At 52.4% G+C, this 24,520-nt stretch overlaps 10 protein-coding genes across 10 annotated transcripts; 4 read left to right on the forward strand and 6 right to left on the reverse strand.

The window, feature by feature from the left end:
- Positions 1-818: 818 nt before the first annotated feature.
- Positions 819-1,586, reverse strand: BDV17DRAFT_286988 (uncharacterized protein; the record flags this gene model as incomplete). The annotated part of the gene is made up of 1 exon (XM_073761059.1): positions 819-1,586. One exon carries the CDS (start codon positions 1,584-1,586, stop codon positions 819-821), a length of 768 nt encoding a protein of 255 aa, XP_073620150.1.
- A 497-nt stretch (positions 1,587-2,083) lies between these two features.
- Positions 2,084-3,645, forward strand: BDV17DRAFT_106613 (uncharacterized protein). Its single transcript, XM_073753782.1, has one exon. It carries the CDS (start codon positions 2,220-2,222, stop codon positions 3,537-3,539), a length of 1,320 nt encoding a protein of 439 aa, XP_073620151.1. The 5' UTR covers positions 2,084-2,219; the 3' UTR covers positions 3,540-3,645.
- BDV17DRAFT_251599 (arabinan endo-1,5-alpha-L-arabinosidase) lies at positions 3,557-5,880 on the reverse strand. Its single transcript, XM_073756442.1, has 3 exons — positions 4,164-5,880; positions 3,910-4,088; positions 3,557-3,843 (listed from the first exon to the last, which is right to left on the reverse strand). Exons 1-3 carry the CDS (start codon positions 5,444-5,446, stop codon positions 3,752-3,754), a joined length of 1,554 nt encoding a protein of 517 aa, XP_073620152.1. The 5' UTR covers positions 5,447-5,880; the 3' UTR covers positions 3,557-3,751.
- Positions 5,881-5,985: 105 nt separating this feature from the next.
- Positions 5,986-8,653, reverse strand: BDV17DRAFT_251601 (PX and BAR domain-containing protein). Its single transcript, XM_073756443.1, has 6 exons — positions 8,391-8,653; positions 8,075-8,343; positions 7,761-8,027; positions 6,691-7,710; positions 6,519-6,632; positions 5,986-6,464 (listed from the first exon to the last, which is right to left on the reverse strand). Exons 1-6 carry the CDS (start codon positions 8,479-8,481, stop codon positions 6,369-6,371), a joined length of 1,857 nt encoding a protein of 618 aa, XP_073620153.1. The 5' UTR covers positions 8,482-8,653; the 3' UTR covers positions 5,986-6,368.
- Positions 8,638-9,405, reverse strand: BDV17DRAFT_251603 (uncharacterized protein; the record flags this gene model as incomplete). Its single annotated transcript, XM_073756444.1, has 1 exon — positions 8,638-9,405. A coding segment is annotated over one exon (603 nt), but the record flags the coding sequence as incomplete, so codon positions are not given.
- Positions 9,406-10,066: 661 nt separating this feature from the next.
- Positions 10,067-15,686, reverse strand: BDV17DRAFT_106635 (THADA/TRM732 family protein). Its single transcript, XM_073753783.1, has 10 exons — positions 15,453-15,686; positions 14,422-15,383; positions 13,417-14,371; positions 13,122-13,361; positions 12,849-13,077; positions 12,482-12,792; positions 11,917-12,434; positions 11,728-11,868; positions 11,052-11,677; positions 10,067-10,991 (listed from the first exon to the last, which is right to left on the reverse strand). The coding sequence occupies exons 1-10, from the start codon at positions 15,617-15,619 to the stop codon at positions 10,155-10,157; spliced, it is 4,986 nt and encodes a 1,661-aa protein (XP_073620155.1). The 5' UTR covers positions 15,620-15,686; the 3' UTR covers positions 10,067-10,154.
- A 179-nt stretch (positions 15,687-15,865) lies between these two features.
- On the forward strand, positions 15,866-16,993 carry BDV17DRAFT_251608 (protein transporter TIM23). The gene is made up of 2 exons (XM_073756445.1): positions 15,866-16,569; positions 16,621-16,993. Exons 1-2 carry the CDS (start codon positions 15,991-15,993, stop codon positions 16,642-16,644), a joined length of 603 nt encoding a protein of 200 aa, XP_073620156.1. The 5' UTR covers positions 15,866-15,990; the 3' UTR covers positions 16,645-16,993.
- A 713-nt stretch (positions 16,994-17,706) lies between these two features.
- Positions 17,707-20,383, forward strand: BDV17DRAFT_251611 (putative protein kinase). Its single transcript, XM_073756446.1, has 2 exons — positions 17,707-19,597; positions 19,658-20,383. The coding sequence occupies exons 1-2, from the start codon at positions 18,115-18,117 to the stop codon at positions 20,203-20,205; spliced, it is 2,031 nt and encodes a 676-aa protein (XP_073620157.1). The 5' UTR covers positions 17,707-18,114; the 3' UTR covers positions 20,206-20,383.
- Positions 20,384-20,583: 200 nt separating this feature from the next.
- On the forward strand, positions 20,584-22,848 carry ilv3 (dihydroxy-acid dehydratase ILV3). The gene has a single exon (XM_073756447.1). The coding sequence runs from the start codon at positions 21,083-21,085 to the stop codon at positions 22,646-22,648; it is 1,566 nt and encodes a 521-aa protein (XP_073620158.1). The 5' UTR covers positions 20,584-21,082; the 3' UTR covers positions 22,649-22,848.
- BDV17DRAFT_251617 (lysophosphatidic acid acyltransferase LOA1) lies at positions 22,849-24,520 on the reverse strand. Its single transcript, XM_073756448.1, has 3 exons — positions 24,268-24,520; positions 23,965-24,208; positions 22,849-23,875 (listed from the first exon to the last, which is right to left on the reverse strand). Exons 1-3 carry the CDS (start codon positions 24,296-24,298, stop codon positions 23,029-23,031), a joined length of 1,122 nt encoding a protein of 373 aa, XP_073620159.1. The 5' UTR covers positions 24,299-24,520; the 3' UTR covers positions 22,849-23,028.

Below are 24,520 nucleotides of genomic sequence, written 5' to 3' on the forward strand. Positions count from 1 at the left end.
CCGAACCGAACTGATTTTTGGATGCGATGCGATGCGATGCAATGCAATGCAATGAACATGAACGAATGGATGATCGAGCTTACTTAGATGGGGTTCTCGCATACCTGTCTGTCTGCCTATGAGTGGCAAAGCAGGCAACGAACGGCAACCCAGGGTTATGGTCAGTTGAACGGTTGCATTAGTATGTATGTACGCGGACCCAGGCGGGATGCATATAATATCGCTTCGCCGTCTTTCTGCTTGCATTTGTTTTTACTTCTCGTCTTGTTTATGGTGGGGGGTTACTTATACCCACCCTTTGCCTTGCCTTTTTTCTGTTTTCCTCTTTCCGGTTGTGCATACAAAAGCTTTGCGTGGCGTGGCGTGGCGTGGCAATTCTAGAGCAGAATGTGTCGCCGCAGCGGTCATGGGGGAGACCTTGATGGTGTCAGTGTCGGTGTCTTTGTGTATAGGATGAGTCTGCCTAGAGGTGGCAAATAGATGAGTTCTTGAGAACCACATTTTCATGCTCTAGCTCTAATATTGAGGGCTATAATCCTCTAAGCAACCAATTAACGACTCAAGGAACTGAAGCTGACGGTCAGGAATAGTTGGTGGAACGTCTAATCTAGAATGTATTCGCCATCGAGCCCTAAAGGCTATCTATGCATAAAGATGCCACGAATCCAACCCATAAACTGATGCAAGCATTCTTATACATGCCAGTCCCGCAATGAACTCCCTGAAACAACAGATGTGCGAGAACAATAAACGCTCCTTGACCACAATAAACCCTGGAAGTCCCGAATACCCGCAATGTCATAACCACAGTCCATGGCTCAACGGTGCCATACCCGTCGTGGAGACCTTCTCACTCCAGCATAAGCATACGCAACGACCGGCTTTCGACTCTTCGCCCTGGTCTCATTATCTCTTGCCGTCCGCTCCAGATTTACATTCTCGAGGTTGGAACTCCCCTCCGAATCCGAAAAGAGCGAGTCAAAAGACATGGACGAATCAGTCCTCGGTTCGTCACGCCTCTTGTTCTGGCCCCGCGCATGCCATTCCTTTTCGGCGATGTCCCGGCGCTTAAGCTTCTTTCGAACTGCTTGGTTTCCATCCGGCAACAGCGGCTGAGCCTCTTGGGAGTTTCCGTCAAGAGTGACTCTTGGCCGCGGGCTCAAGCTGGCGACCAAACTGGGGCTCGGGCTCGGGGTCTCACTGCGAATATGAGCCGGTCCGAGGTCAAGAGAGCTAATATCGCTGTCACTCAAGATACCGGCGTCAAGTGGCTTCAAGAATGCATTGACCGGCCGGAGGTTGGCATTGATGTTCCTGTCACTCAGAGGTGTGAGTGGCGTAAGAGGGGTATGAGGGCCGGACAAAGTGCAAGTGCTCGATTCAGACTCCGGCGAGGATGACGACGGAGGAGAAGGCGGCGGAAGTAGAGGTGTCAGGCCGGCGAAAGATCCGAAATAGTCCATTGACTCATCTGGTGGAGGTGAAGTACACAGAATGGTTGGGATGGGCGTGGCCGTGCGAGTCGGGATGGGGATGGGTGCTGTCGAAGTCATGGCGGGCGACTGGGGTGGAGTGGGCAGAGCCATTGCGATGATACGTATGGAGTGAACGAAAGACGATGGTCGGATATGCAATATGGCTATAATGACCGTGGACGATGAGTGACTGATTACAGAAGAGGAAGAAGAGGGAATGAAAGTGAGAAGGGCGAGGGAGTCCCATAAGGTGTTGATGTCTGTATGCGGAAGGAGCCTAGGGCACCTCCTGCCATATACGCCGTTCAAGGTCTACGTCTGTTACTAGTTAGTCGTAGGTTAGTCGTAGGTACCCTAATTAATCTTAGATTGAATTCTTCTGACCAAGGAAATTGTTGCTGATGGTTCTATTGTGCTGAAGGTCTTCCTTGGCGGGATGGAAGACGCACAAAATATATAGAACTGTGACCACAAACATCACACTTTCAACAACTCCACAGATAATAAATAATACCATGCTATGTGTCTCAGTCCACAATATACTACCATCTACTCGGTCTACACTTTTTTACCGATATTCTGAATGGCACCACTACCATAGCTGAGTGGTGAAATCCGGGTCTCTGATTAGTCAATCCACGCCTCTGAAAACCAAACATTTGACTCATCCCACACCCTGAGCTTCAAATTATACTTCCCCTTTATCCACGGTTGATCCCATCTTTCTCTATGTAAAAAGTCAAAATGGCACTGCACACTCACAAAGCACCCTACACCGCCCTCCTCCAAGCCCTAATCCTTCACCTCCCAACCTCAGGCCCGCTCCTCCGGCGCCTGCAATACGAGGCCCGACACCCATCACCTACAGCCCGAGTCCTGACTACATTCGCAGAAGAGGAAGATCCAAATGCAAATGCAAATACCTCCTCTGAACCCCAGCCATGGCTCGCAGCCTACGTGGACGTCTACTGTGGCCTCGCGACACAAGCGTGGATATTCTCGAGTACTGAGTCGAAGGTTACCTCCACCTCTACCTCCACCTCTACCCCTACTTCTATAATCTCAAAAAGAGAGCGAGAAATCACAAAAACACAGCTTTTTTCTCTATTCACACTCATCAGAACGGATCTAATCCCGCCGTATCTGGATTTTCTCGCTTCGCAACCACCACCGCCACCAACTGAAAAAGAACAACAAGGCGTGAAGAAACTCCCCGCGCACCCACCATCCTCAATTTTAGTCGGGACAGTCCATGAAGCCCTCATCGATCTTCTTGTTGAACTGACCAAGGAGACGGACACGGATACAGAAACCAAGGCAGGGAATAGACTTCGCATCCACCGCGGCCCGGACCTCCTTAATGCAAAGTACTGTTTCCCCTCTTCGGCGTTTGAATCGGGCTCGCAATCAGACGCTGACAATCCCGAAACAAGGCTACGTATTCACCGCGGCCAGGATGTGCTCTATAAGAAGTATAGCTTTCCCTCGTCTGCATTTTCCGGGGATGAGAAGGCTACGACTACGACTCAAACCGTGGGAAATGAAAAGGCGAACGAGTATATATACACATTCACCTCCTCTCTCGGCGCCTTCGGAATTCAACGGCACCATCTCGACCTAGTAAAAAGCCGCACAAACATCCCGCGGTCATCAGGGACCTTAATGGCGATGGGTGGGGTGGCGTTATACCATCGGCCTTCATTACCATCACCAATTCCTATACCAGACAAAGAAAAAGAGAACGAGATGCCCATAGCATGGGCCTTCCTAGGCTTCGATGGGAGTCTTTGTACACTGCACGTTGAGCCTGAGCATCGTGGGAGGGGATTAGGGGGGCTTGTTGGGAGGGAGGTTATGAAGAGTGGTGGGGAGGTTTTTGGGCCTACGTATTTCTTGGATGGTACTTCTCAGGGCAGGAATGGGGAGGGAGAAAGGGAGGGAGGGCAAGAGTGGTTCTTTGCGGACGTTGCGGTGGAGAATATGGCTTCGAGACGGGTCATGGAGAAGATGGGGGGCGAGGCGAGGTGGAATGTTGCGTGGTTGGTTATTGAGGTTGATATATGAGGTGATTTTGTATTGGAATGAAATTGGTATGTTCTTGTCTGGAGTTGGAAGATATAGTCCGGCTTTATATATAGATTATCATGTAGAAAAGGAAAGAAAGATTAAACAGAGACCAGAAATGAGAAAAGAAATCTATATCTATATCTAGAATAAAAAGAGTATATAGCAGAATAGAGGAGAAGAAACGAAGGTATATAATGAAGCCCAGCCCTCTAATAAACCGCAACAGGCCAACCATCCACATACGTCAACCTATTATATCCAAGTCGCGCTTCGCTAAACTCATAGCTGACGGAGGAGTTCACTGCCAATCTCGTTAGTTTTGATCTGTCTCGAGACAAGATGGTAAAGAAGAGTGTATGGTACTCACAGTAATGATAATAAAGGATATCACTAATACCGTCGGTCAGAATCCCCTGCCCACCCGGCGCGAATACATCTCCGTTAGTCCCGTACACAGTCTCGCCGCCGCCGTCGACGAGGTCAATTCCGGCTTTATCGAGGAAGGGGCCCTTGGCATTATCTGAGCGGCCGACGCGGATGCGGTATCTGCTGTTATTAGCTTTCATGTACGATAATCCCAGGGGAAGAAGAGAATAGGTGTAGGTAGGTAGGGAAACATACTCCTTTCCCGTATTCCGCATCGCCGGGTCCTTAAACTCGCAGCACCGTCCCCAGCTAAACCACATATAATAGTATGGCGCATGGTAAGCGAGATACCCGCCCTCAATGGGGTGGCCTCCCGTGGGATCACCGCAAACGGTACTCCCGTTCTTCGTTTTCTTTGCGTTTTTCGAGTTCTTCCTGCTGCGCCAGACCTTGCCCGGTTCGGCACCGAGGTGGCTTGCTTCGAGACTTGTTGGTTGTGAGGACACAGCCTGATTCTCTCCCTTATCACCGTCTCCACCTCCATCTACATCCTGAACTTCTGTCGGGAAGCCAGCGACGGAGATCAAGTCCTCGTTAAGTTCAACCTCCCAAAGGCCGGACCAGAAGCTACCGAAGACGAGGTAGGGTGTACCGTCAAAGTCAACGAAGACGTTGGGGTCGATGGCGTTGCTCGTGTTCAACGGAGCAATCTCTGATCCCTCGCCTGTGCCAGACTGGATGATCATGCCGTGGTCTGTCCACCCTCCTGGTCCGGGGGAGTCAGACGTCGCAACACCGATTGCACTATCGCGACAGCCGGCATTGCTGACAGAGTAGTAGCAGTAAAAGATGTCGCCAATCTGGACCGTGTTCGGGGCCCAGGGGGCCACCCGGTCACCCTTGGGGATGACGCTGTCGCCGTCCAGCAGCCTGCCTGTTTGGATCCAGGGTCCGTCGAGGCTATAGGACTCGTGAATGAGGATCCCTGGGCCGACGCTGTAGGAGTAGTATTTGTTCCCAACTAGGATAATGTTGGGATCGTGGATCTTAAAGTCCGTTCCGTGGGTGTATGGGTACGGGGAGGCAGCGGCAGAGCCAGAAGGAGAGGGAGAGGGAGAAGAAGTGGGAGAAAGAGAGCCCGACGCAGCAGGAAGGACCTCTTCACGGAAGAACTCGGTGCCATTGAAATCAGTAAAGAAAGGCCTAATGCGCGCTGAAAGCGCCAGCGAGAGGAAGAGGAAAAGAGCGAATAGGACAGCCATCTTGAGGGCCCGACGAAAGCGACGGCTCAGAGGCAGTGGCGGCAAGAGGAGCGACAGTCGGCGATGGCGAGAAGAAGAAGCAGCAGCAGCAGCAGTGCCCGATGAAACTATCCTGGGCCTCGACCTGAAAGATAGAGAGATCCGGGGCGAGGTCGACGAGGATAAGAACCCGCCTCCAGGACGCGGAAGAGGCCATGGTGAAATACTGTCTGTCGCGGTGACTTTTGTGCCCTGGGAGTCCTCATCCTGGTTCTGGTAATGGTATGGGTCGAGCATCCTCTCCCTCCTGCTGCTCCTGGCCCTGTCCCGTCTGCATGCAACCTATGGATCAGGATCTACGAACTGCCGTACCTTACCCGGGTAGGGGGAGCTTGGGACCCATTGTTTGGCAGCTGGTGCCGAATGAAAGGCGATAGCTAGAGCTCTAGAGGAGCATTAGGGGATCAGTTCATCGTTTTCGAGAGCTAGCTCAGGGATATGACACCATGATCGACGGAGAGAATGTTTTGAGTGTCGAAAGCTGAAGGCAAGGATTTTCGCCGGATGCGGGAATTGTTGGTTGGATCAACCAGGTACGGACCACAGTTCAGTCAGGAGCAGGCAGCGAGGGTCTATCCAAATTTTTGATGCGATGTGGCAAGAGGAGGAAGAGAAAGAAGTACTAGCCCAGAACTGATTAGTGATTGAGGAGAGATGGCGTGGGGGAGCAGGAGGATGGTGCGTTGTCGATCCAGTCGCGGCAGGCCAAGAGGCCACGCTTGATCCACTGCGTCGCATGCAAATTGGAAGACAACTCCTGGCTCACAGCCTCACAAGTCACGAGTCACGAGTCACAACCTTCGCAGCGAAAATATTGAAAACAATGCCCTTGTTCCGACATCCGACTGCGGTCCTCTGGCTCTGCTCTCACGGCGCGTTCCACTCCTGAAAAATTGGCGCTCAACCGATCCACGGCGACTTTTCGGCCTACACTTATCCAAAGCACAACACCGCGCATAACATCATAATGGGGATACAGGGCTGAGTGGATCGTCGGTCTAGAACAGACAGTACTAAATGCGCAACGGGACTCAGGAGAAGATGTGCAACTATTTCAAATAAGTTATAACAGATCGTCCACCAGGCACCAACGCCGTGTTCAGTTACAGCCACAAGCATAAAGGATAGAATAACATCATGTCAAAAGTACTCCATGCAACTACCGCGCTTCAATTTTATCCACCTCGTCCTTGGCCTCCGTCCATGTCTCGAGATTTTTGCGCGCCCAGTCCAGGTGGCACCGTGCGTAGGCGACCTACATGGCACTCATTAGCTGTGAAGAGATATATGCCAATGCAAGTTCACTCACCATGTACCGTCGGAGGTCACCCTCTTTGTCTTTCTGAAACCGCTTCAAATCCTGCAGTACTCCTGCACTCGCGTCCTTGACATCCTTCTCTGATACACCCAAGGCTTGCTCAAGCTGTAGTAAGATTAGCATCTAATCTAACCTTAAACAAGCACGGACTGTGTTAGCCTACCTGGACCAAGCTTTCTTTAGTTTTACCAATGTGGTCCCGCCGTGTCCGCTCGGGATCGACGTCCACGAATCCATGGACCGCGTGACTGATCCGTCCGAAAATCTTGTTGGCGACAAATGTTCCACTCGATGTCTTGCGGTGCGCCGTTGGTGACGTCGACGTCGACCCAGAATCCGGGTACCGCTGAGGTGGATTATCAGCATGCGTTGGTGGAAAATCGGAATCAATCGAGGCAGTATCGTCGCCGATCGGCCGCGACTCTCCTTCCGTGCCCCCCTGGCTGCTGGTTACCGATGATGTGGACAAGGATCGCTGTTTTGTCGGGCCCTGGGGCGAGTTGCGGTTGAGATACTGCTCGATACGCCTGGCTTCCGCCTCACTTCTTTCCAAAGACTCGAGCAGAGTCTTCTTCTTGGCCAGCTCATCCCTCGTCATGTCCTCTTGCACTCTTTTCAGCACTCGGTATCGTAGAACGCTGCGAACTACACTGGCGAACTGAGCGCTCTCTCTCATCGGTTCTGCAAAGTTCGCGCCCAGCGCAACCGACAGCTCTTCCGTCTCAATGTAAGACGTATCCGCCGCTTGTCCAACTCGCTCAATCGCAGTAGCAACGGTCGGGGATTGTTCTGATAAAGAGAAGCCGTTGTACCTCGCTCCAAGTTCCATTAAATCCGCGGACAGTCCGGAAAGATGTGCAAGCGTTCGACGGTTGACTTTCTCCATGTTGCCTTGTAGCAGGAGTTCCAGCTCTCGAGTAGAAGCTTCAAAGTTGATAAAATATGGGTCGAGCTCTTTCTCGCTGAGTTTTCGCGACTCCGGAGGGAAGCGACCCAAGATCTCTGGGCCTGGTGTTTCTTCGACGGGAGAAGTTACTGTTCCAGACGCATTCCTCAGCTTTGCGGAAGCAGAGGGAACGGGTAACCAAGCATGGGCAGGTGTAGGATTCGCGGGGTCAAGGGGAGGTGCCTTCAAGTTGTTCTTGGGAACTGAGGATGCCGGGTGGGAATGCAGAACCTCACTCTAGACACGAGTTAGTATTTTTACCAACTCCAAACGCTCATATAACATACCCAGCTAACATTAGGATCCAAGAATCTCCACCAAACACCGTCCTCGCGAATTTCCTTCATCCTCCGACACCGATTCAGGAAAACGGCCAACATTCTCTTGCGGAGGTCGATAATTCCGGCATCTTCTTTCGCCTTCGTCGGCTTCGCAGCGTAGTCGGCCATCGAGTGTTTCTCGGGGATAGGCGGCACAATCAGGGTCGGATGGAGGCTTACAAGCGTCGACCGCAACGAAGCAAATTCCGAGTACCGCCGCCGAACTTCTAGATCCTGTACACCTTTAGCAAACCTCCTATATTCAACCCGTAGCAACATACCCCAGTCCGTATCGTGTACACGATGAAACTTCCCCCGCCCTCGTGGTTCTTTCCGGCGTCTGTGATGATGATCGGCATCTCCGGGTTCTCGTAGAGAAGCTGTTCGATGCGGCTATCGTACACGCTCTTGCGCGAGTAGCCAGAGGCTCCCTGCCGGGCGGCATATTCTCCATCTTCGTCATCGCTGGCGTCGTGATGTTGTGAGAAGTCGGAAGTGTCGGGGTTGGAGGATTGGCTGGAAGGAGGAGGGGGGTAATTGGGATTGTAAGCTGCAGAAGTCAGCGGGATACATCATTTGGCTTCTCCAAAATCTTACGCAAGTCGAGAGTAGTCGAGTGCAGGGACTCCGACAGCCGGGCTTCGCTATCGAATGCGCCGTAGGGGTTGTTGTCTTCGTCGTTCCACATAATTTAGGTGGAGGCTGTTAGGCAGCCTTGATCAGGATCGCGGGGTGAAGGTTCGCATACACGGGGACTTCAGGCACCAAATGTGATTTGCAATAGAGAATATAAGTATCCTATTCGTATGCAAGGCGCAGCAAAGATCGTCGGCAAAAGTCAGGCAAAGCAGGGAGGTTGCATGAAGCTCAACGTGAGCGAGCATCGAGCGTCCTCCGTCGTCACTGGCCAGTCTCACCGCCCGCCTGCGGGGAACAAATCCACAACGTCACTCTCCTCCATCACCACCACAACCAACTACCACGATGGCTCTTGAGCAGTCTGTTGATCTTGCTGTCCTTGGTTATTGCTGAGCCAATGCTGCCCACTATTGTTATTGGTATCATTGCCAGCTTGGTTGTTGACTTCTGCATTCCAGCCACCTCCACCACTATCAGGCTCATTGTTATTATTGTTGTCGTTGTTCCCCCATCCGTAGTCATTGCCCGCCGTATTCTGTGCCTCGTTCCCACCATTATCCGCAGCCCAGCCTTGAGCATCGCCATTGACACTGTTGTTGCCATTGTTGCCTCCACCATCATCCGCAGGCGGACCAAAGTCCCAATCAAGCTGTCCCGGATCCTGCTCCTGCTGAGGCTCTGGCGAAGGTGGAGGTTGAGGCTGGCTCTGTTCCGCAGCTGTAGCCAAACCATCTATCGCAGCCCATCCTCCATCATTCGGAGCAGGCTGCGTAGACCCGGCCCTGCCAGAAGCCGGCGCTCTCCTCCTAGCAGTAGCATCCCTCGTAGATCGTGCATCCAGCTCTGTCTCCTGCACTCGCTCACTCGCCCTCTCCTGCCATTTCGTCCCATTTCCCTTCTCTATCTTCCCCCTCCCCCTCTCATCTCGATCCCGATCCAAGCCAACCACAACCAAAGACCGCTCCCTTCGTCCCTCTCTACCTCTAGACCTAGCACGACTCCTAGTCCTCCCCCGACTCCTTGCGCGACTGACCTTCCTCGCCCGTTCTTTTTCCCGCTCCCGCTCCTTGAAAAGTGATGCCGAAGCAGCCTGAAGCTGAACCTGCTGAATCCGCTCCTTCTGCGCCTCGACACGCCGGATCGTGATCTCTTTCTTGAGGTTGCCACGTAGGTAGTAGAGATATGTCCCGCAGGCGCCTATCACGGCTAGAGCCGTCACGGTGATTATGGCGATTATGGCATTGTCGTGCATTGTGGACTGTAACTTTGACGGCCGGCGTCTGGTTTGGTGTTTGGGGTTTGTAGAGGGTTTGCGGAGCGGCCTACCCATTGGCGAAGTGAGTTTGTTAGCAGTGAGATTGGTTTGGAGCGAATAGGGTATTGTCTGGATGGTTTGGCTCACTGGGGGGTTCTCAGTACGACTTTTTTTTATGAGACCCAGGCTGAGGTTGTTGGAGGTAAGGGATAATGGTAAATACCTAGAAACGCATATCGGTAATGAGGGAGGACATGCTGCTCTGATGGCCGGTGAGAAGTAGGTAGACATGGTTGTGTTGTAGCTCAGTCATTGAATGAGGCATTAAAGCAGACAGGCCCCAGGAAGTGAATGGCAGAGAGCAAATAACAAGAAGTTACTGTCAATGCAGTAACTGCGAACATAACTCGAGCCTTCAAAGGACATAACTCATCAGGTCAATTCTATCTCCAGCTTTTGTCTATACTCTAAGCATCCAAAGCACCCTCAATCCTCTCCAAAAGATCAACATGAAGCAAACCGCTCCTTCCAGTCTCCAACAACGTCCTCAACTTCCCCTTGAGAAGGCCTTGAGCATCACCGCCCAAAGCCCCTCCAGCTGAAGCACTGAAACCCCTCGAGCCCATAACACTAGCAAGGCTAACCACCCTCACAGCAAGGGTATAAGCCTCCGGTTTCGCAATCCAACCGACAAGTCCATCCTCGCCATCAGGCCGGGCAAGGATATCCGAGAAACAAGTTAACCCGTCCGAGACCCAGCTGAAGACATCCTTCAGAAGCTGCTCATCAAGCACCGCCAATCGAGTCAGAGCCTCGCACCATAAATCAACCTCGCGAACCGCCTCAATGAACAAATTCTGCTTTTCTTCCTCGAACAGAATTGTGCTTTCTTTTCTTAGTTCTGATGTGATGTAAGAAACTGGCATCAGGGTCGTTTCGCTCTCGCTGCTTCTGCTTGAGTCACCGATCCGCGGCTCCAAACCGAGGATATACCGGATTGCCCTGGTAGAGAGGAGTTGTGACTGGGTGTAATTGTCCGCGAGGAACGTAGCGAAAAGTTCGCTTGCGTTAATGGGCGACAGCGTGACGGCCTTGCTCGGCGAAACAGATGAGTACGAAAGGATCCAGGATGCCGTTGAGGCTGCAATGTCACGGAGTTCCTCGTCGTCGTCGTTTAGAAGGTCATAGAGGATGAGATAAATCTCTAGGAAGGTTGCATCTACGCGCGGCGGCGTGCGGTGTGGGCGATATGTGCGGGCAAAGGCGGATATGGATGTTGCTGCCGCGTAGCGGGTTGTGAATTCCTTGTTGGAGAGTTAGCGTTGTTTCTATCTCTAGAATCCAGGGTTGGGATGTAGCCGTACCGTTTCTTCACTCAGCGCGGAGCGCAGCCGTGTAGCCCATTCTTGGATCTCGGTTTCTGAGATCTGATTATTGGAAGAGAGGGATTTCGATCCGATGAGGCAACCTTCTAGTTGTAGATCTGCGTCTACCCGATCTCTATTGAATCCTTGCTTGGTCGAACCGATCCGCACTTGCGCGGCTAGGTCTGTCCAGGGTAGCGCCACCGTTTCGAGCGCAGTGTCTATGGATTCGAGCGCAGTCTGGAGGTAGGATGCGAGGTTCGAGATCGCAGGGGTTCTAACTTCTAATGGAAGCCCTCCAATGATTATGGAAGTGTAGAGCTTGACCAGTTGCTCACTGTACTTCTCGTTATCCTTGAAGAGTCCGTGAAGTCTTTCCAAGACCCACTGGCAAGCGTTGGGGTCAATAGTAGCGACATTGTGGACGAAAGTCTCAAAGTTCGCAGTATCACCCTTCGTAAGAGACTTCAATATTGTGATCCAAGCAAGCTGTCTGCGGAGAAGCGAAAAGGCACGTGTAGTACTTAACGTGGTGAAAGATGGGTTACTTGAATCGAACACGAAGTCGACGGTATCTGGGACCTGGTAGGTGTTGAAAATGAAATCCAGTAGGTCGACCAGTTCACCTGGTCATCGTCAGCTACCGAGCTTGAACCACTCATGAATCACGGCATACCTTCAGCACCGGACTCAATACTCCTTTCAACAGCGTCGCTAAGCATCTCCAGCAAGGTCGTTTGCACAAATGGAGAACTGGCGGAAGAATATGAGGCTGCAAAGACCGATTGGACGGTCGACTTGACTCCTTCAATGCGCTCTTTGGTCTGTTAGTAAATGGTTGGGAATGAGAAATTTAAAGACATACCATTCCAAAAAGCCGAAGGCGTAAAAGCAAGCCGACGAAGCGAGTACCTGATGCAAAGAGACTCTCCATGGAGGTAGTTCTGAGACTCCGAGTCCCGCTTATCAAGCAATGTCTGGATGTCTTGTACGATGCTTTCTCGAACCAGCAACGAAGCATAAACCCTAGCTGCGTGTTCACGAATACCCCAAACCGGGCTTTTGAGGTGCTCCCGTATCAGCTTGAGCAACATGGCATCCGTATCCGCGTCCGCAGCATTCGGGACCTTTTCAGCAATGAGTTCGAGGGCTGGAAATACCCGCTCGGTGACCATAGCAGTATCGGCGTTCTCGGCTTCGTCTCCCTTTTGTGGTGGAGCAAGTAAATTGGAGAGTAATGGGACAAGGCCGGGATACTTTTGAAATGGTATCCGGGCGCCTGGCTCTGATCCGGATTTACCGCCAAATCCTTGGTAGTCGTTGCGGCACATGCGGTTCATCAGGGCGCGGAAGAGCATCAGGCCCGCATTTCGAAGGGCCCAACTAGATGAATCAGAGAAGAACTAGAAACACTGTTTCGGGGCACTTACATTGGTGACCCCATACGCTCGGCAGAGAGATTAAGTGCAGGCATGAGGAAGCCTTCTGCATGAGGTGCAAGTCTGGCGTTGGTGAATGCCTCTCGGAGACAGTTCATCGCATGGACTTGAGGTAGTTCAACATTCTGATTCTCGGCCTCTAACTGAGCCGGAAGGTGTGCTACTTCCTGAAGCTCACTGATGATCTGCTGGAACGCCGGGCCACCAGGGTTCGAGAGAAGAATTCCTCCGATCAGAGCTGGAAGTCCGGCAGAGCGTCGGGTTAATTTTGAGGCTGTTTCGAAGATAATTTTCTTCGCTTCCTGTACGGGATTGGTCACAAATAAGTCCTTCCTTATGATAGTCAAGGCCGACTTACCTGATACCAAAGAAGGGGGAGTGCGGAAATTTCAGCATTCTTTGATTGGCCACATCGCTGACAACATATTGAGAAAGTCGAAGCAACCGTTGAGAAAGCCCCTCTGTGACGGAGCTCGGCAAGTTGGGTGAAGCTGGTTCTCCCGATCTTTTCATATTCGGCTCTTGTCAAGCCAGCCTCGCCTTTGGGTCCATATGTCTGGTTAGACAACGTAGCGTGCAAAAGGAGGCTTTTCGAGTTAGCAATGAATAAAAGCCGGGGAAGATAGCGTACCTTGACTCCCGTAGCGCACGCCATGAGTAGGAAAGAATATCCTTCGGACCGACTCTGAGGTCCTCGATAGGGTCAGCAGCATGACCCTCCGGCGAGTCAATGCATAACTGGGACTTGACTTCCTGCCAAATTCTATCACAAAGCGATGATATTCTTGTGTGGACTGACTTCCAGTTCTCAGGTCCAGGAGAGCTCTCAAAGGAGACCAGCGACCAGAAGTTCTCGGATGATACGATGTACCTTAAGACCCGGTTAGATATACTCCAACAATTGAATGGATGTTAAACCTACTTACCGTAACGAGGAAAGATAGCCGTGGAGAGGTGCATCACGCAAAGAGGAGTTGAAGAGGCTTTCCGACGAAGACAGTTTGTCCTCCAGTTTTCTCAAAATAAATTCAACAACTCCGATCTTAGTCTTCCACCATCCAGTGCCTTGAGGGTCTTTTGCATCCGCTGTGGAGAAAACAACACTGTACAACAAAGCAACAGTATCGGCATGATCGGCTCTGCTTGTATTGCTTGCCAGGGTCTCTGCTTTGGTAATGGCATTTAGCAATTCAGGCTTCTCACTCCGTCCAGCGGTATCAAGAAGCACTGATCTCGGAAATATCTTCAAGAGGCTCAGAGCTGCTGTGCGCACTTCATCAAAAGGATCCATTAGAAGATCCACCAGTAATCTCAGAAGCTTCGGTCCAAAGATCTCCACGTGGAATTTCCAAGGGTTTTGGAGGTGTTCGGGCTTGCTTGACATGGCGCCGATGAAGCGTTCATCGAGCCCGGATTCGAGGAATTGATAGATTGTCCTCAGCGACATGATATGCCTGTGATAAGAGGCTGTGGTTCGCAGGTCCGCCATCAAGAAGTTCAGATAGACTTCCAAACATGACCGTGTTTCAGCATCATCTCTCTTGAATACGATAGGTTGCTTCTTGCTCTGGGTAGTTCGTGGCTCAACTGGATTCTCTACGTTTGCGAGAATACCGCCCTTCAAGCGAATTATTAATGCACGAACCATGCTCAGGATCTCCCCCCTTGTGCCTGGGTCCGACTCCGCATGAAGAGAGGGCAGACTCTTAGTGATAGCCCTTACAGCGGCCGAAGAGAGTGGTTTCGTCGTTGATGGGGCAGTGATCAGCAACGACAGTGCTGCCATCTTGATGTTGAAGTCATGGTGAAAAAGAAATTGGCCGACAAATTCACTTTTTAGGATCAGCGGACAGTTTTCTGTCGGTAATTTCGTGAAATAAACTGATAAAGTCAGCTAGACGGTCCCGCCATCAGGCACTTTCTATACTCACAATCATCGTGGACGAGGCCGATTTTCTTTCCTACTTGCAATGATGCGAACAAGACAGTCAGCTCATCGGATGAGGAACTGCTCATGTCCCCAGAGAGCAAGCTGTTCAGTGGTAACCTCTCAAGGAAGCGCTGAAATCCCTTTGCACTGATCCCGAACAAGCGCAGAAGAATATAGTTGGACATCTTCTCTAGAAGCTCGAGGTTTTGCAATAGAAAGTGCTTGACCGGCTTCACCCAAGATAAAGCAAGCCTCTCTTTATCTCCGTTAGACAGCAAAGATCCACCTGGCATTTCCAACTTCTTGAAGAACATTGCCATCACTTCCCCGGAGGATGATGCCAGATCGAGAGCTTTGGAGCGGTTCAGAAAGCCTAGAATAAGGATCTCAACGGCTGTTACCCTGGATTGCAAATCTGAAGCCGCTTGCTCGGCTGGCTGCCGCAGGAGTCCAGAAACGTCTACCCAGGAATTTCGGCATTCTTCTTGCAAAACAATTGGCCATCGTTCTGGGTTCCGCAAAAGCCAGCCTTCTACCAGTGAGATCATCTCAGTAGGTAGTATAGCTTTCTTGCGCAATAACGTCTCGACTGCAATAAAAGAAGGTTTTACTCGATTTCGAGGCTCACCGAGTATAATGCTAGGGAGGGCAGCATTCAGGAACGCTTGTTGAATTGCATCGCGACCCGGTTCTTCACGAGACTTGGCCATGATTACTGCTAGCGATTCCAGTACTTGTTTCATTGGCCGGGGCCTTACGTCTTTGAACCGAGTCAGGAAACTGTCAAAGACCGAAACCAAATTCTCCTGGGACCGAGCGAGCTGTCGTGTTTCAGGACATTGTGATACAAATGCCGCGTCGAGAAATGCACTCAACGCATTGCAGGCGGCGGTTGTATGGCTATGACTGATGGATGCTGAGCTAAACGCGAGGAATAGCGATTGGAACACTCTCGTTGATTTTCTGCATATAGCGTCAGATATGTATCCAGCAAGCGCGGTCAGACAACTAATATACTAGGGCGCATCTTACTCAACATCTTCACATGTATGGGTGAATTTCACCAGGGGACCCTTAGCAATTTGCTCTAGTGTGGCTTCGGGCAGTAATTGTATATTTTGAGAGATCTGCTCCATATCTAAGAGCCCGGCGGTAGCCTCGGAGCCACGAACAGGTTCAGTCGCCATGGTTGTTGCCATGCAGCATGCCCGTATGAACAAGCCGACTGATAGCAACCAGATTCGCCGAACAAGTTGCTTTCTGTCGCCCAATCCCCGCCATCGCTGGAGCGTACCTCTTTTTGCCGCTTGTGGATTTTCGAGGTGGGCCCGCGAAAAGGGATTAGCTCCGGCACATCCTTTCTCCGGCCGCCGCCTAGCCGGCAGGTCACGGGACTGAAGTTTTTACTCCCGAATCCTCAGATTTCCAGTCCCAGCGAACTCGGAGGCGACGACGCGAAGACCATCAGTGCCCGGCAGAAGCTTGTTCCAGCTATCTCCATCTCTGTTTCCTGTTCTTCTATTCGGATTTGTATTCTTCATTCTCTTAGTTCAATTCATTACCGCTCAAAATGCCGATTTGGGACTCGATCAGCGGCCGCAAACAGGCCACCGACACGGAAAGCTTCAATGCTCCAGATGCCACCGCATTCCTCGCTGACCTTCCCGATCCCTCCAAGCTTCACCCCCTAGCTGGCCTGAACGAAGACACCCTCGACTACATCACACTTGAAGACTCTGCGCTCGATCAGCTTCCCGGCTCACAATCCGTTTTACCATCGCGAGGGTGGTCCGATGACCTCTGCTACGGGACTGGAACGACATATATCACAGCGCTGACCATTGGAGGGGCATGGGGTCTGGCTGAAGGATTGAAGAAGACGCCAGTGACCGCGCCTCCCAAGATTCGCTTGAACGGCGTTTTGAACTCGATCACACGGAGAGGACCTTTCCTCGGAAACTCCGCGGGTGTGGTGGCTATGGTCTACAACGGTCTGAACTCGTTCGCCGGCTATGCCCGCGGCAAGCATGATGCTGCCAACAGCATTGCTGCTGGCGCTATCAGTGGAATGGTCTTCAAGAGCACTCGTGGTCTCAAGCCCATGCTTATCTCTGGTGGAATCGTGGCCGGTATCGCCGGAACATGGAGCGTAAGTGTATTAATCGCGTATAGAACGTCGCAAAGACTAATTGCATTACAGGTGGCGAAGAAGGCCATTCTTTAAACGCGTTCCGACTTTGTTATAACGCCCGTCTTTCTCGTCTGCTGTGGCTCAGCGAGCGGAGATGATTTTTAATCTATATTTTCATATATTCTGTATTAGAACGACTGCCTTTGCCTTTTCGCAAACTCTCCTCACTCTGGCGCACAGCATCTTCTACAGCATTGTCCATGGTTTTGGGAACGGGCATGGTAATGGGTTTTGTTAAATTTCTTGTACATATACCAGACTCCTGTGTTTGTGTTCTTGCTGGCGAAAACTGTTGCAGGTTTCAGTCCGTCTTACCAATCGCCTTTAATGTTGTCAGGAGCATTGAATGAATCTAACTTGAATATGAAACCTCTCCATTAGGGTGATCGATACGGTTTAGTAAATTAGTATCGATCTAGCATTTAGGGCTGTGAGGAGCCTCAGAGTCTAAAGTTCATCCAGGTCCACCTTTCATTCTCTATCAACCGTAGTACACCCATTATTTGTTTCTGAAATCCATCACTCTACTCGGCAAAGGTACTAAAGACTAGTGTTAAAAAGCTAAAGTTTTCTCATACCCGTCCAACTGGGATGATCTGCAAGTGGCGTTCACGAACATCGAGCATTTCTCCGGCAATTGCCATCGTGCAAGCAATAGATTTTGCAATTGATAGATCACAAACACGATCTCTACTAATAATGCTCAGACGCGGTGTGTCCTGCAGGATTAGTACAGACTACAGACAGACAGAAATTGGGATCTCCGAGCGTACGTACTGCGGCCGGTCACGGGTCTTGTCCTCATTAGATTGGCAAGGCTGCGGTCCCGAACAGGCAATCGACCTGCCTGAAGTGGCGACTCGTTCAGGATCTTTGCTGAATGCGGGGACGACTATTCCCGAACAGGCGGCCAAAGGGCCCGGAACAGCCCGCAGTTGACGCAGTTTACGTCGACGGGCCAGAAGAAGTACTCAATCAGGGAATCAGCTGACCCCGCTGGACCAGCCCGAATTTTCCTGTTCAACACCAAGCGCCAACTCCAAGCTTGCAGATGGTCGCTTTAAACTACGCCGGCGGTTCTATTAATATATTTAATATTGCCGCAATCTTACTCCGCGCCGATTACGTCGCTGTTTGATTCGGGAGTAATCTCGCGACAATATTACTAGGTCTACTCGGCCCTGACCAGCCCCCCATCCGCTTTCAACTTCCTTCCTGCCTTGCTCTGCCTGCGCCACTGGTCTCTTTCTTTGACTCTCGTCCGCTTGAGCTGAAGACAGACGCCCTGATGCGCTGAGCAGTTATCGTCGCTGATTCGCCCGCTCTTCCTTCTAGTGAGGGTTCGGTTCTCCAACCTCCACTGGGCTTGACCTTTGAGAACTCCCCCGATCTCTCCCGCACGGACTCGCAAGTATGGACTCTGGCTTCGTTAGATTCGTTTAACGACGAAAAAGGTCATCTAATACAGATGCAGCTTTCCAGGCTCCATACCTTACTCGTTCGATGGTTCACCCAGAACCTCAGCAGCCGACCGAGAGGTCAGGGTCCGTTGGTAACCAGCCCGAGTTACACGAGCGTCGCGCGACAACGGCCTCGAGTGACAATGAGCTCGATTCAACGGCCGCCGTGAATCCAGGCCCTCAGGGCCTCGGTCTCGATACCGCGACCACGTCTTTATGCGGCGAAAACTCTTCACCCATTTTGATCCCGGATGCGGCGCATAAAGAGTACCATCTACCTTCTCTGCAGATACGAACCGATATCTCGAATGTCCGTCATCAGTCGGACAGCCCTCATCGATTGAGCCCGCATCGAGAGGCCGACTTGTTTGTCCACCACAGCACGTCTGCAAGCAGCCTTCCGAATCGCACGCCGAGTCTTCGAGCAGTGATGGCTGGATCAACTCACAGTGGGGGTTCCCTATCTCCAGCTTCCCTTCTGTCGTCTCCTCAACTAATGGCCATGGGAGATATCACACCTTTGCCGTCGCCTATCAGTGGCGCGTCGCCTTGGAGGCTTCCTGCACGTCGCAACTCGCAGTCTTTGTCGCGTACCTCTTCGGTCGCTTCGAGGACTGGCTCGAGTCTGAGTCTGCGGCCGAGCGATCCGTCGCAGTTTTCCCTGTCTGGCCCTATAGAACCCCGATCGCGTGGCAAGACTACTGGGCCTGTGGACAAGCCAAGCGCCGAGAAACTGGACACTCCTGCTGCCCCGAAACATGCGCGCAACCGTAGTCTGAGCGAGTATGTTCCACCAGGTCGAAACGTTGTTATTAAACCTCGACCTATTGCTGTTTCCGGGACCGGGGTCCCTCAGGGAATCATTTCATCCTCGAGCACGGATTCAAAGTCGAACAGCCTACACCGTGAGCAGTATCTCGCCGTCCATCGAGGTATTGCACTGCCAACGGTTCGCCCTCCTACGCCGCCGCGAAGCAGTGGCTCTGGCGCCAGCGAAAATGAACCTGTCATCATCCACAAATCGGACGCGCAAGGCACCGAGGAAGTCTACTCGGTGCGGTCGACACGCACCCAGCAACTCCGACTGTATCGCAAGCTGCGACAGCTCGGACACGGAACATTCAGCCAGGTCTCTTTGGCGGTTCGGATTGAAGGGACTGACTCTGGTTACGGCCATCATGATGCCGTCCTCGCTACTCAAAAGCTAGTTGCAATCAAAATCATCGACCACGGCCCAGCCGGCGGGGCTGATGAAGAGCGTCTGGAGGTGTCGCTCAAGCGTGAGGTTGAAATTCTGAAAACCCTGAACCACCCGTCTCTGGTGCAACTAAAGGCTTTTGGGAGCGACGACAAGCGCGCCCTCTTGGTTCTGGACTATTGTCCGGGCGGTGACTTGTTCGAATTTGTCTCGAACAACACTCGACCTCTGACTCCGGGTCTCATCCGGCGTATATTTGCCGAGCTGGTGGCCGCCGTGCGCCATCTGCATGAAAATTATGTGGTCCATCGTGATCTGAAACTTGAGAGTAAGCACCCATCAGTTTTCTCTGAGAATATGAATGAAAACATGAATTAATCAAGCTCAGACGTTCTTGTCAATCTTTCTGCAGAATCACTGCAGAAAATCACCGATTGGCGTACATACGGCCGTGCCGTGGTCACTGTAAGCGATCTGGGTCTGTCTCGACGTATACCTGAACCCCCTGAGAGCCCTCTTCTCCAAACCCGCTGTGGAAGCGAGGATTACGCAGCACCGGAGATCCTCATGGGTCAACCGTACGATGGTCGTTCCACCGATGGCTGGGCTCTCGGAGTCTTGCTCTACGCCATGATGGAGAGCAGGCTTCCTTTCGACGCATTGCCCGGAACTCGGGGCGATCCTGCGAAACTCCGAGCTCGAACTCCTCACCGCATTGCCCGATGCGAGTGGTCCTGGTACCGATTTGCTGACAGTGACGGCGAATGGGATTCCGAGAAGGGGGCCTGTCTCGAGGGGGCCAGGGAATGCGTGGAGTCTCTCTTGAAACGGAGCACGAAACGCAAGGGTCTTGATGAGGTTGCGGCTATGGACTGGGTGAAGGATGCCATTGATGTGCCTGGCGGGTTGAAGCGAGGCGATAAAGAAGTCCCTTGAGCTGGTCTCTGTCTTCTTCTGTACCATTCTCTTCTTACTGCTCTTTTCGAGTGCTTTTTTTTCGTGTCTTTTTTTACGCTATGTGATGCATGAGTACTAGTCGGCAAACGCGCCGAACGTGTGACGAGACTTGGCTAGATCTATGTTATACCCTGAGAAATTAACTGTACTTTGTATACTCCGTCTACCCCGTAATGATACAAACAAGCATTGAGAGCCAACCTCAGGTTGCTGGGAACATGTGGACCCGTTAGTAAGCTCGGCAGCTGATTGGCGTCCGGGGAGGCAGCCACCAACTCCGGACCCGACTTCGCTGCGGAGAACTTCAGATCTCCGTCACTTTTCTGAGTCGTGACTCCCTCTGATCTCCTGCTCGCTCACTTCTCCGAGCGTTCTGCAATCTCCCCTCTTTATTTAAGCCTCCTGGTCGTGCGGTTGAGCAATCGCCGTGGTCAGTGATGATAACGACAATGCTTCTCTCACAGACACGGGGCCGCCTGCCCTCTGCTCTCCGGAGCTTGGCTACCAGAGCTGCCATGTATGACTCTACCACCTACCTCGTTCAATTCATTGTTTTATCATTGTTTACTGACTTACTGACTGTTTAGCCGCCCCCTCTCTACCACTATCCCCCGCTCCAAGGCCTCCGCTAAGGATGATGAGCCCGTCCTCAACAAGGTCTCCCGCCATATCACACAGCCCGTCTCCCAGGGAGCCTCCCAGGCCATGCTGTACGCCACCGGTCTCTCCGAGGCCGACATGAACAAGGCCCAGGTCGGAATCTCGTCTGTCTGGTACAATGTGCGTATATCTTAAGATGGCAACCCTTGCAATCAACATTGGGTATTAACATCGATGTTAGGGCAATCCGTGCAACATGCACCTTCTGGACCTGAACAACCGCGTTCGCGAGGGAGTGCAGAAGGCCGGACTGATCGGATACCAATTCAACACTGTTGGAGTTAGTGATGGAATTAGCATGGGCACCAGCGGTATGCGGTACTCGCTGCAAAGCCGAGACCTGATCGCCGATTCGATTGAGACCGTCATGGGCGGCCAATGGTACGACGCCAACATCAGTATCCCCGGTTGCGACAAGAACATGCCTGGTGTCCTGATGGCTATGGGCCGCGTCAACCGCCCCAGTCTCATGGTCTACGGAGGATCCATCAAACCTGGCTGCGCGTCCATGCAGAACAACGCCGACATTGATATTGTCTCCGCCTTCCAGGCCTACGGCCAGTTCATCTCCGGCCAGATCAACGAGCCGCAGCGCTTCGACATCATTCGCAACGCCTGCCCTGGCGGCGGCGCCTGCGGTGGAATGTACACGGCCAACACCATGGCCACAGCCATCGAAGTCATGGGCATGACATTGACCGGCTCCTCCTCTAACCCCGCCGAATCCCAAGCCAAGTACGACGAGTGTCTCCGCGCCGGAGAGGCCATCAAGCGCCTGCTTGTCGAGGACATCCGCCCCAGCGACATCATGACGCGCCAGGCCTTCGAGAACGCCATGATCGTCGTCAACATCACCGGCGGCTCCACTAACGCCGTCCTCCACCTCCTCGCCATCGCCGACTCCGTCGGCATCAAGCTCACAATCGACGACTTCCAGGCCGTTTCCGACCGCACCCCGTTCCTCGCTGACCTCAAGCCCTCAGGCAAATACGTCATGGCCGACCTCCACAACATCGGCGGCACCCCATCCCTGCTCAAATTCCTCCTCAAGGAAGGCGTCATCGACGGCTCCGGCATGACCGTGACGGGTCAAACCCTCGCCAAGAACCTTGAGAATGTCCCCGACTTCCCCGACGACCAGAAGATCATCCGCCCCTTCAACAACCCCATCAAGGAAACCGGCCACATCCAGATCCTCCGCGGCTCCTTGGCCCCGGGTGGCAGCGTCGGCAAAATCACCGGTAAGGAGGGCACAGTCTTCACCGGCAAAGCCCGCGTCTTCAACCACGAAGACCTCTTCATCGAAGCCCTCGAGCGCAACGAAATCCCCAAGGACGAGAAAACAGTCGTCGTCATCCGGTATACAGGTCCCAAGGGCGGCCCCGGCATGCCCGAGATGCTGAAGCCCTCGTCCGCGCTTATGGGCGCTGGCCTAGGTAACTCCTGCGCGCTTATCACGGACGGCCGGTTCTCTGGTGGTTCGCACGGGTTCCTTATCGGCCACATCGTGCCCGAGGCTGCGGTCGGTGGACCCATTGGTCTTGTTAAGGACGGTGATGTTATCACCATTGATGCTGAGAAGCGCGTCCTGGATCTCGACGTTGAGGAGACGGAGCTTGCGAAGCGACGGAAGGCTTGGGAGGCTGATCGCGTTGAGGGACGTCTTCCTGTTACGGGGTTGAATCTGAGGGGGACGTTGGGCAAGTATGCCCGTAATGTCAAGGATGCTAGTTCGGGGTGTATTACGGACGCGTTGGAGTAGGCTATCAACGTACCTATCTTTGGTGGAAAGGATGAAAATGTATATTTAATTTGTCCAGCTAGGTAGATAGCTGGTTTTGGTTTGTTAGAGCTAAAAGCGTTTTGGTTTCTTCAGTTCACTTTGTTTGAAGACCTACTACTACCTCTTGCTAACTCCGTGTACGTGCTATAAGCAGAAGGGAAGGAATCCTTAATCAAGACCGTAATGCGTGAGCTATACTATCTATACATCCCTAATCCAGTACTCCGTAGGTACTATACTTCTACTCCAATCCAAACGCATGTCCATATCCGTCCGAATCATCCGAATCATCCATACATACAAGTCCCACCAATATAGATCCCTCCTTTCTAGACCATGACCATAGATAAACAAGTAGATCACCAAGTCCTTTTCGACCCTCTCCAAGCCTGCACAAACGCTACCTTCGACGAAACACCAAGACCAACCCTCTTCACTCGCCCCAGCCTGGCAAGCGACTCCCCAATGGCGTCAAGGAGGTTTTTCTCAGCGGGGGTGACGTTAAGGTCAACCTCTCCCCCTTCCTCTCCCTCTCCCTCTCCCTCTCCATCTACTTCATGCGGCGCAGCCCCGGCCATTCCAGCCCGGGACTTGGTCTTGGAAGCTCTAATTTCATTCAAATCATCAAAGTAATTCGTCCCGAACGTCGAGTCCTTCATTTTATCAGCGACATTCAGAGGCGCCTGCCGCTGCGAACCAGCACCCGCACAATCCTCAACCGTAACCGGCTCAGCAATGCGCACACGAATATAATGCGTCGGTTTACTCAGCAATGCCCAAAGAAAACTAAGATAACACCCCGGCACAGGCGTAACAATATCCTCAGGCGAATAGCGCAAACTCACAGGAAACACTTTCGTCGTCGCGCGCACACTCACCAGTGACGGCGAGAGCGGGAGGATCGCGCGGCCGTTTGTCGTCGTGCATTCGGAGAAGGATACAATGGACCGGTTGGGGTACTTCCTCCCTAACGCTTCGAGACTGACCATTTTTGCGCCGCGCGCGGGGTGCAGCTGTGGCTGCGCGAAGGCGCGCAGGATCGCAGACAGGAGGGAGATGTGCTCTACTTCTCGGGTCGTCGGGTATGACGCCGTAAATATAGGGTCGAAAATAGCGGCTAGGTAGAGCGCGTCGATAGGTGACGTGAAGGAGGCAGCGATGACGGATCCGGGGCCGGGGAGGCGGGATTGTTGGCGGGAGAGATTCCTACAATAACAACCACTATTAACACCATACCTTGCATGTCTAATTCCATTTCATTCCGTCTCCGGCAGGTAGGTAGTAACTCAACTCACCCTTTCCTTACCCCATCAACCTGCAAATCAACCCACCATATACTCGGTATGCCGAGGATACACCACAGCGCGGCCTTCTTCCCCAATGAGCCGAGTGGCAGCCATTGTAGGATGAGGAAGTAGCTGGCAATTATGAAGACGAAGAAGGGGACGCGGAAGAAGAAGAGGAGAGCGCGGATTGGAAGCGGGCAGCAGCCTGGTGCTGGTTGGAGGGGAACGGGGAGAAAGGGTGCAATGCCGGAGCCTGTGATGATAGCAGTTAGTGCTGTGTTCAGGATGAAGTGTTCAATGGGGGGTCCGGACCTCGGTCACGGAATTGTGAGAATTTTTCCATGGAAGCGAGTGACGGGAGGTTATGTAGAAAGTTGGTAGAGGTGCTAATGAAGCTGTACTTGTTTGCTGAATTAAATGGCCATTGCAGATATGCGGGATGCGGGGAGGAGTTGTTAAGAGGCGTTGCAGGGTAGTCAAGAGGGGAGAGCTGCGGAGGACTTGTCGCTGTCAGATTCGAGAATTCAGCAGGCGAGATTTGAATGGACTCCAGGGAAAGAAAAGC

This window comes from Aspergillus undulatus (assembly GCF_047715775.1).
Source record: "Aspergillus undulatus strain CBS 261.88 unplaced genomic scaffold BDV17scaffold_3, whole genome shotgun sequence".
NCBI lineage: Eukaryota > Fungi > Ascomycota > Eurotiomycetes > Eurotiales > Aspergillaceae > Aspergillus > Aspergillus undulatus.